Below are 10,249 nucleotides of genomic sequence, written 5' to 3'. Positions count from 1 at the left end.
CTCTTTATAATTGGTTTCTATTTTTTACTTTTAGGACTTGTTTAGGACTCCATTAAGGTCACATTAGGAGGAGACATTGTAGTGTAATATTTCTGGGTACAATGCGCTACAATAACAGATGATATAATTATGGCAAATGCTATTAGACTAAAGACCAGAAGTTAAAACATATGTACTCAAAACATATCGGTGTAAACTTCAGATAATATAACCTTTGACATTTACTAAAATAATATGCATGAAATCTATCACAAAATAATAAGGGTAAGATGTGGAGCAAAAATCTAAACATGTCCTGGCATGTTCTCTGGAACAGATGACCTGATGATAACCTAATTTTTCTGTAAAATGATCCAGGGGTGAAATATGATAACCTGACGTCATGATCTGACCAATAGATTTAGAAAAGCATAATGGTGTCAAAACTGCCACTCCTGTCATACGCCCTATAGGCGTGGAATAATGACCAAGGCTCAGCTCAGCTCAGTATCTTCAGTTCTTCTTGGGGTGTTATCGCTACTAAGAATTACTCCTGGATTTTTTCTTGATAAATAAATCCTTCTGCCATCCGAATGCTGACTTCTGTTGGTGATTTTTTTTTTTTTTTAAAGATCTGAACACAGTCAAGTCATAGACTCTGGCTTTGATTTGTTACTTAGTTTACACTTCAACATCTTGTGTAAAGTGCTTGAACATGAGATGAAATGAAAATCATGAGCAGAATAATTTATGTAGTCATTAAAACAAGTAAGAGTGGATGTAATATTAAGATTATTGTGATGAGGCAATTAACATTTCTGCAAAAAAAACCAATCAACACAAAATATTTTCTTTTTTACCAGGGCTACCAATGTGAAGATGGGTTTTCTTTTCATTTAGTCGTTTGAACTGATTTAATTATTAAACAGTTATTTATTTTCTGTTTTACTAAGATTTATTTTCAAGGCACTTGTCTGTTGATAGTTTGTGAAGTTGTAAAGTGTCTGTAGTATTTCATGATGCAAAGTTTCACATAAAGTCGTTTTCTGTCAGTCAAAACAAGCACAGCAGTGTGGTTGTGTGAGAGTATACGAAGTTACATGTATTTGCTTTCATTATTGAGTTTTAAACTTCAACTTAGATTCAGGATTTCAAGTTATTGAGGGCTGAAGGCTGATAAGTGGAACCATGTCTTATAAAAACAGAGTTCAGTCATTATTTATTCCATTAAAGGTTACTAAGTTGAATATATTTGACTTTTTCTCTCATTAATTTGAAGATATTCATAACCTGGTGACAAAGATGAATGAATCAAGCTTCTTTAAACAAAATTCTAAATACAATCTGTTTTCTTAAACTGCTGCTGAAACTACAACTCCACTGCCATTTCTGTGGTTCATACCACTGCTGCTCCTTCTACAGCTGTGATCCCTGCTGAAAGTCTCACTGCTTTTCCAGCTGACAGTCAGACCACTGAGGACATTTCATTCAGCTGCTGTTTCTGTTTATTTTGCAAGGAAGTAAATGAATAAATGAAAGGAAAATGAAATAGTAAAAAAATAATGAAATAGCAAACAAAAATGAAAGAATGAAGAATAAATGAAACAGAAAACAATAAATGAAATAACAAACAAGAAATGAAATAATGACAAAGAAATGAAACAGAAAACAATAAACAAAATGGTTAACAATAAAAGAAATAATAAAGACTAAATGGAAAAATAAACATGAAATAAACAGAAACAGAAAACAATAAGCTGAAAAAAATTAAAGAAATAAATGAAATAATAAACAATAAAAGTGAGTTACTCCGTAACTTGTACAGAGCAACAACTGCACAGAGATCTGAAGACTCTGCCAAAAAATCTCCTGACTCTTTTCAGAGGCCTCCTCGGAGCCTTTCTGGTGTCAGGAGCTTCAGCCACCACTTCACCATTCAGTTCAGCAGTAGTGGGAGTTTCTGCTGGACCTTGATCAGCTGAAACAGCGTCATTCAGGTCAGTCTGAACGGTGATGGGTGAAGCAGAGGAGACCGCAGACTCATTAAGATCTGCTTCTGGAGACTCTGCTGGATGTTCTTCTGCACAAGTTGTCTCTGTGTCCAGTATGGCAGAGCTCTCTGAAGGCTCATCAGGAGGTGAAAAGGTGTCACCCGAAGAGGAGGCGGCAGCATCGGCCACGACAGCAGCTGCATCTGAAGTAGAGCTCTCTGAAGGCTCACTAGGAGCTGAAACAGTGTCACCCGGAGAGGAGGTGGCAGCGTCGGCCAAAAAAGCAGCTTCATCTGATTCAGAGCTCTCTGAACCCTCATCAGGAGGTGAAACGGTGTCACCCGAAGAGGAGGCCGCAGCCTCGGAGGGAGCTGAGACCATGTCACTGAAAGAAGAACCACAACAAAGAAATGAATAAAATATTCAACTAATCCATCAACTAGTGGAACATTCCATCAAATAAAGCATCCAGCTTCCATCCAGCCGTCACTTACTGAGAGCTGTTGTCCTCCTTGCTGTAGAACAGAAACGGGTGTTGCAGAGCCTCACTTGGTGAAATTCGGCTCTCTGGATTCAGATGCAGCATCTTCTTTAGGAGGCTTGCGAACAGTTTGGTCTCATAACTGTCCACATCTGGATCCAGCTGCATTTGGAAAAAAAAGATTTAATGGTTGTTCAAAACAGCACACATGTTAGAAATCAGCATTTCCATGTTCAGACAATCAACAAGAGAATGTATTTGATATGTTAAAAGCAGAAAAACAACTTCATTGGTTTTGGCTAAATGTCAAAGAACTCTGTGCAGGACAGGCTTCCATACCTTCAGTGTCCATGTGTGCTCCGTGGACTTGAAGTAGAGCTGGTTGTTGGGGCCTTCACTCAGAAGCTCATTCTCTGGGTTAGCCAGAGTCTCCACCAAAATCTTCATCTAAACAGAGAATATCAGCTACATCAGCATAAAAGGCACTCCTGCATCTATTTGACTTCCAACATCCTAGAACAGTGGAGGACATACCAAGTGATACTGACACCTCTGAGGGAACAGCGGGCTGCCGAGGAACAAGGTGGACAGAACAGCACCCACTGACCACATATCCACTGCCTCAGAGATGGGTAGACCCACAAGAACATCAGGACACCTGAAGAAGGAAGACAACAGTCAGTGATTGCAGTGACTTCCTGCTCAGTTTTACATGTTCATGATTTTTGGTGACATCAGATCAGATGAGTCAAAGAAGAGCAGCAGTACATGATGCTGGAAGACAGATCTTCCAACCTACCTGTATCCAACAAGCTGCTTGACGGAGCTGCTCTTCACTTCACCAACTGGGATGGCTGAGTTGAAACTAGTAAGTTTCACTCTGAAGTTCTGCTGGTCTTCCTGTTTCATCAACATCACAGTATGTGGGTTGATGTTTCTGTGAACGATGCCAGCAGTCTTCAGAGTGCAGAGAGCTGAGAGCAGCTGCAGGACCAGAAGAAGAAACAAAGATTGAATCTGGTTGTTCAGATGTTGGTTATATGTTGGCTTGATATGTTCTGTAAATCAGTAGACATTGTTTGGTGATGGAATCATCAAATCCACGTACCTGCTGTGTAATGGGTCTGATTTCTCCAAGTGACAGAGGTTCTCCACGTCTCTCCCTCAACAGCTTGTGAAGGCTCTTGTCCAGCGTTTCAAAAACTAGACAAGTTTGCCCTTTGCAGTCAAAGTCATCAAGGAACCTGACAATGTGGAGGGGGTCAAGTCCTCGGATCCTCTTCAGAACGTCCAGCTAGAGAGGAAACAGAAGACATCAGACGGATGAATCATCTGAGAGACAGTTCATGTTAACGACCTGATGAAATGTGTGAGACTGTGGGAATTTTGATATAAAGTATTGGCTGCATTTGGCTATCCAAATCAATTTCTTTAGAAAGAGGAACCTGCCAAGGCTGTGGAGCATCAGCTTTACTTTTTTCTTTATTTATTGAGCCCTTAGCTCAATGGATGAGGCAGAGTACAGAAATTAAAGGTGTTACTTTAAAATCAGGGGAGCAAAGATTAGCTCTGTTTGCTGATGACATATTAATATTCCTGACGGACCCCACTCAGTCGCTTCCCAAATGAATGAAAATGCTGGATGAATATGGCTCTTTTTCAGGCTATAAGTTCAATATTACCAAAACTCAGGAATTAAAGCTTAATTACAATCCACCTACACACATTAAAAGTGCACACAAATGGAAATGAAATGCCCATAGCATTAAATATTTGGTAACTGTCCTGACAAAGGATCCATCTGAAATGTTTCAGGCCAATTACGGGCCTCTAATTTCAAAAATAAGATCAGATTTACAAAGATGGAATAATGTCCCTTTTTTGGCTCTACATTCTTGGGTGGACTCAATCAGAATGAGTATCCTCCCTCGTTTCCTTTACCTTTTTCAATGTCTCCCAATTCAGATAGTCCAAAAACATTTTGATGAGTGGGACAAACTACTGACAAAATATATTTGGCCAAATAAAAGAGCAAGGATAAAATATCAGACAATGCATTTAACAAAAGAGAAAGGGGGGATAGGCCTTCCCTGCCTTCTGGAATATTATTATGCTGCACAAATGAGACCTTTAATCGGATTATGTTCACCCACTTATTTGGTAGGGTGGAAAGATGTTTAAGAAACTGTTACAAAGGACATACCAATTATGGCATTATTAGCTGACAAAAAACTGCAAACTAATAGCAGCTCTACAAATGACCCTATGTATGAATCTCTCTTGAATTCGTGGAATAGAGTTATGCAAATTTGTAAGTTGGAAAATCTCTCCCGAATCCTCAGGTGGTGTGCGTACGACTCTGACTTCAAGTCAAATGCCTTTGATAAAAGATTTCAAAGTTGGATCTCAAAGAGACTTACTAGCTGTTATTCTTTTATCCACAAAGGGGCGTTATGAGTTTTGAATTTCTACAAAAAAAATTTGGATTCGGCCAGGATGATTTCTATCTTACAGGTTAGACATTATTTTTGATCAGAATATAAAAACATCATGGGATGAAAGTAACTTGGGGTTCTTGCAGACTTTTCTAACATTAATTAAAACATTTCCTCAAAAGAAAATAATATCTAAAGTATATAAAGCCATTCAACAAGGTAAACAGGCCAATACGGAATACATTAAGAGAAGATGGGAAATGGAAGGAAATATGGAAATTTCAAGTGAAAGCTGGGTGAACTTCTGTAGATTGCGATGGGTCACTACGGGTTCTAACACTTGGCGAGAGTTTTGTTGGAAGAACCTAACCAGGTTTTTTACTACACCTATTCAAAAGAGACATCAGGGTTGTGGTGATCTCTGCTGGACATCCTGTGGGTCCTCAGGGGCTAATCATTTCCATATTTTTTGGCATTGTTCGGTGATAACATTGTATTGGACACAGGTATGTGAGCATATTAATAATGCATTTGGCAGTAAAATACTCTGTAACTTTGAAAATGTGTCTTTGGGCAATGTGAATGTAATAGATTGGAGAAAGAAGGATCAAAGGTTGCTCTGGATACTATTGGCAGCAAGTAAGAAAGCCGTAACAAGGAAATGGTTAAAACCGGACCCGTCGACAGTTGAAGACTGGATTAGCACAATTCAAGAAATCTATACCATGGAAAAGCTTTCTTTTACCCTCAGGACTCAAAGGGACAAGTTTTACACTATCTGGTCAAAGTGGACTGACTATGTGAAGCCCATAAGGTCGGATTTTCAGTAAAGTAACAATATGTAAAGGTGTGGCAATAATATGTAAGTGTGTGCTAACCATATTTTTGTAAAGGTAATCCTCCCATACATGTTCAACTCAAAAACGTTAAAAATAAAAATGAGGAAAAAAAGAAACGTGTGAGACTAAGACTGAGGCTCTACCTCTCTGTTGGGCTGCTGGGAGTCTGTGGCCGTCTTCTTCAAGATCTTGACCAATACCGGGTGTTCGGTATCCAGCCGTGTGCACTGAGCCACGTCACAAAAGACGCCCCGATACTTGAAGCTTCCAAACCGGTACTCAGTGATGCCGCCAGACAGCAGGTCCATGGGATGGAAGTCAGAGTTGTCAGATCCTGATCCACAAACATGGAGAGAAAAACGTGTTCAATCAGTGCATTCAGTCAACACATCAGGGACAAACACACAACTAATACTGATGATTTCTAGACCATTTAAATGAATAGTGTATGTCAGAAAATCACAGATATAACAGTGATGAGTTAAAACAACATTAGATTCAAAGTGCATCATTGACACTTTATCGGTATTTATTTCAACTTTGTTTTGTTTTAAAACTGAATGCAGCATGACTGACTTGATCCTCAGCTGGAGTTTTTCTGTTTGTTTTCTGCTTTGATTTTGTCTTCGGCCTGATCTTCAGATTTACTGATGTTTATTTGTGTAAATCAGTTTGTAATTTGTGCAGATTTTTGTTAAAAAAAAAAGAGAGACATTTTAATCCGGATCACAGTTCACAGACTGCTCCTTTCTAGGTTACATTTTACTGTACAAACACCTGCTGCACACAAACTCATTCTCAACTTCAGCAACAACAAGTTCATGTTATTTTCGTCACAAAACAGTCACTGCAGACCACTTATGAGCACATATTTCAACATATTTCAACATGTACAGATGAATCCAGGTCTTTTCAAAGTGTGTGAAATATGAGATCATGTTGGTGTTTTAGTGTCTCTTACCTGGTTGACTTGAGGATCCTGACAACTGCAGATGTTCGCTTTGGTTGGTTGAACCAGACATATTTAAATGCCAAAGTGGTTGAAATCAACGTAGTCGATCAGCAGATGAACAACGGTGTTGTTGCCTCTGGTGTGATCAGATGAAAGTGAAATGATTTCTGACTGAGGCTGTTAAACTTGTTAGCTTCATTCCATTCAGTTAGAACAGTTACAGCAAAAAAAAACAATTTTAAATCAAAACAATGTCAGGCTGGCTGCAGCCAGGCCGAGATAGTGCTCTCTCCTCTCATGTCCTTATTTGGCGTTTCCTGCAGCAGGGCAGCAGGTGAAACAATTTTAAATGAAAACAACTAGTAACAACTAGTTTCGTGTCATTTGTCTTTTTTTTGTCATTTTGTCTCTCGCTTTTTTCACTTTGTGTATCATTTTTGTCATCTTTTTTGTTTTCATTGTTTTTTGTCTTTTTTGTCTGACTTTTGTCATTTTGATCAAAAAGTAAAATACTGTATCATTCAGTTCCAAATACCTGTGACTGAATTTTTGTGTCTTTGTAGAAACACTTTGATCTGTAATTTGCAATGTGTAAATGATAAACTGAGGCATAATATTGCTGAAATTGAACTTATTTTTCTTCAGAAATTCCAGGTTGTTCATAATGTTTGGTCAAAAGAAAATTCCTTAAATGTGAACATTTTCAGAATATACTTTTTTGCACTAAAACAAAGGGAACATTTGGAGTTGTGGTTATTTATAGATTATTATGCTGTGATTTTACTGGTCCAGCCCACTGGAGATCAAATTGGGCAGAATGTGACCCCTGAACTAAAATGAGTTTAAACCACTGCTTTACATTCTAAACATCCTTCATTATCTCTCTAAACTCATCTGCACCTTCATCGTCACCTGCACATCCAAGTACATTCTCATTTGCACATTTTGTCAGTCATATTCTGTGGATTTTTTCTATATTATATTTAATACATTTTTATTTTATTTCATTTCATTGTATCTTTTTTAAAATTTTATCTTCACTTTGTTCCCAAATATTCTGTGTTGTCTTATTGCTTACCCTTTTATTGATGATCAGTGCTGCTGTAACAACTACATTTCCCTCTGCGGATTACCAAGGAAAGCAAAAATTCAACTTAAAACATAGTTTATATTAAGTTCTTATTCCAATATTGTCTTTTTGACTTTGTTAAAGCAACTTTTTATGATCAGATGTTTCCAAAAATCAAACGTCGAGTTCTATGGAGCCATAATGCTGACAGTAAATTTTGGCATTGAAAAATGTTGAATTGAAAGCGAAAATACAAACATTGAAAAAACTCAATCATTTTTAGGATATTTTTTGTACTATGATGTGTTTTACAATGCCAATCTTTAGATTTTTTATTACAATCTATTTATTTTTTCACGTTTCACAGGTTTTCAGTTCCAACTTTCTGATTTTCAGTTACAGTTTTCTTGTTTCAAGTTTCAATCTTACTGGCAGTGTTTTCGCGTGAGGGACGGGAGCTAGGGGGGACGGGGCTTATAGCGCGAGAACGCGCTTCTTGGTTTTGAGGAAAGGGGACCGTGCCATTTTTAAACAGCCCAGCGAGTAGCAGTAATGTTGAGTGTTTGTGTTTTAAAAACCGGTAAATATAGAAGCAAAATCCAAGCAGCAACGGTCTGAGGAGGAGACCCAAAGCTTCCTGGAACTGTGGTCTTCATTTGAAATTCAGTGGAAGTTAGAGGGAGCCTCTTGGACCACACCAGTGTTCGAAACAATCCAGTGGGAGATGGTACAGCTGTATGAACGGAGCCTGACTAACTCCTCAACAAACTAAAAAGCTCAGAAATGACTACAAGGACCAGAAAAGGCAGCCGGGATGCAGCAGTTTTTGGCCAAAAAGCCAAGAGTACCTGGATGCAGACCTCCAATCTCCAAGGCTGACAGGAAACAAGTGACCTCCATGGGTGACAGGAAATACGTCACCTCCATGGGAGACAGGAAGTTGTTCGTATTTTATGTATGGTTCTAAAAACGTGCAATTTTAAAAAATAAATAAATGTATTTATATAGCATTCAGCTTTCTGTCTTGTGCTCGTTCACATAAAAGAGGGGTTTGGAGCATAATGCCATCTCCTTCTCCACATAATGGACAAATCTCGGTCCGTTTTAGCCTAAATTGCTAAAACTGCTAACAGTGGAAATGAACATTCATTCATGTATTTACAAGAACCAGTTGGATTATTAACCTTTTTCCGTGAAAAAGAGATCTAATCTTTAAAAAATATATAAATTATAACTGAAAAATATGAATGAAAACATATTTATCCATCTGGTTCCAAACCAGAATCAGTAATCAGTAACAATGCCATAGTAAACACACAGCTCTTGTTTAAGGGTTGAATCACAAGAGGAACTAATAATACACCTGATACTAACGCAAAGATTCACATACTTTTTCCCTCATGGATATGTAATAAAGGGTAATTTTCCTCAATAAATAAATGACCAAGGTGTTTTATTTTTTTTTATAATTGGCTTCTCTTTATAATTGGTTTCTATTTTTTACTTTTAGGACTTGTTTAGGACTCCATTAAGGTCACATTAGGAGGAGACATTGTAGTGTAATATTTCTGGGTACAATGCGCTACAATAACAGATGATATAATTATGGCAAATGCTATTAGACTAAAGACCAGAAGTAAAACATATGTACTCAAAACATATCGGTGTAAACTTCAGATAATATAACCTTTGACATTTACTAAAATAATATGCATGAAATCTATCACAAAATAATAAGGGTAAGATGTGGAGCAAAAAATCTAAACATGTCCTGGCATGTTCTCTGGAACAGATGACCTGATGATAACCTAATGTTTTCTGTAAAATGAGATCCAGGGGTGAAATATGATAACCTGACGTCATGATCTGACCAATAGATTTAGAAAAGCATAATGGTGTCAAAACTGCCACTCCTGTCATACGCCCTATAGGCGTGGAATAATGACCAAGGCTCAGCACAGCTCAGTATCTTCAGTTCTTCTTGGGGTGTTATCGCTACTAAGAATTACTCCTGGATTTTTTCTTGATAAATAAATCCTTCTGCCATCCGAATGCTGACTTCTGTTGGTGATTTTTTTTTTTTTTTAAAGATCTGAACACAGTCAAGTCATAGACTCTGGCTTTGATTTGTTGCTTAGTTTACACTTCAACATCTTGTGTAAAGTGCTTGAACATGAGATGAAATGAAAATCATGAGCAGAATAATTTATGTAGTCATTAAAACAAGTAAGAGTGGATGTAATATTAAGATTATTGTGATGAGGCAATTAACATTTCTGCAAAAAAAAACCAGTCAACACAAAATATTTTCTTTTTACCAGGGCTACCAATGTGAAGATGGGTTTTCTTTTTCATTTAGTCCTTTGAACTGATTTAATTATTAAACAGTTATTTATTTTCTGTTTTACTAAGATTTATTTTCAAGGCACTTGTCTGTTGATAGTTTGTGAAGTTGTAAAGTGTCTGTAGTATTTCATGATGCAAAGTTTCACATAAAGTCGTT

General features: G+C 37.5%; 1 protein-coding gene across 1 annotated transcript in view; it reads left to right on the top strand.

Annotated features, from left to right (window-relative positions):
* Positions 1–617, top strand: part of LOC127536066 (uncharacterized) — an 11,180-nt gene extending 10,563 nt beyond the window's left edge. The window contains exon 5 of the mRNA XM_051955463.1: positions 612–617. Coding sequence (XP_051811423.1) covers positions 612–617 — 6 coding nt within the window. The remainder of the gene's footprint in view (positions 1–611) is intronic.
* Positions 618–10,249: the final 9,632 nt, after the last annotated feature.

The sequence above is a fragment of the Acanthochromis polyacanthus genome, chromosome 11 (genome assembly GCF_021347895.1).
Source record: "Acanthochromis polyacanthus isolate Apoly-LR-REF ecotype Palm Island chromosome 11, KAUST_Apoly_ChrSc, whole genome shotgun sequence".
NCBI classification, from domain to species: Eukaryota; Metazoa; Chordata; class Actinopteri; family Pomacentridae; genus Acanthochromis; species Acanthochromis polyacanthus.
Note: the sequence above shows the minus strand (reverse complement) of the source record. Positions and strands in the feature narration are given on the sequence as shown.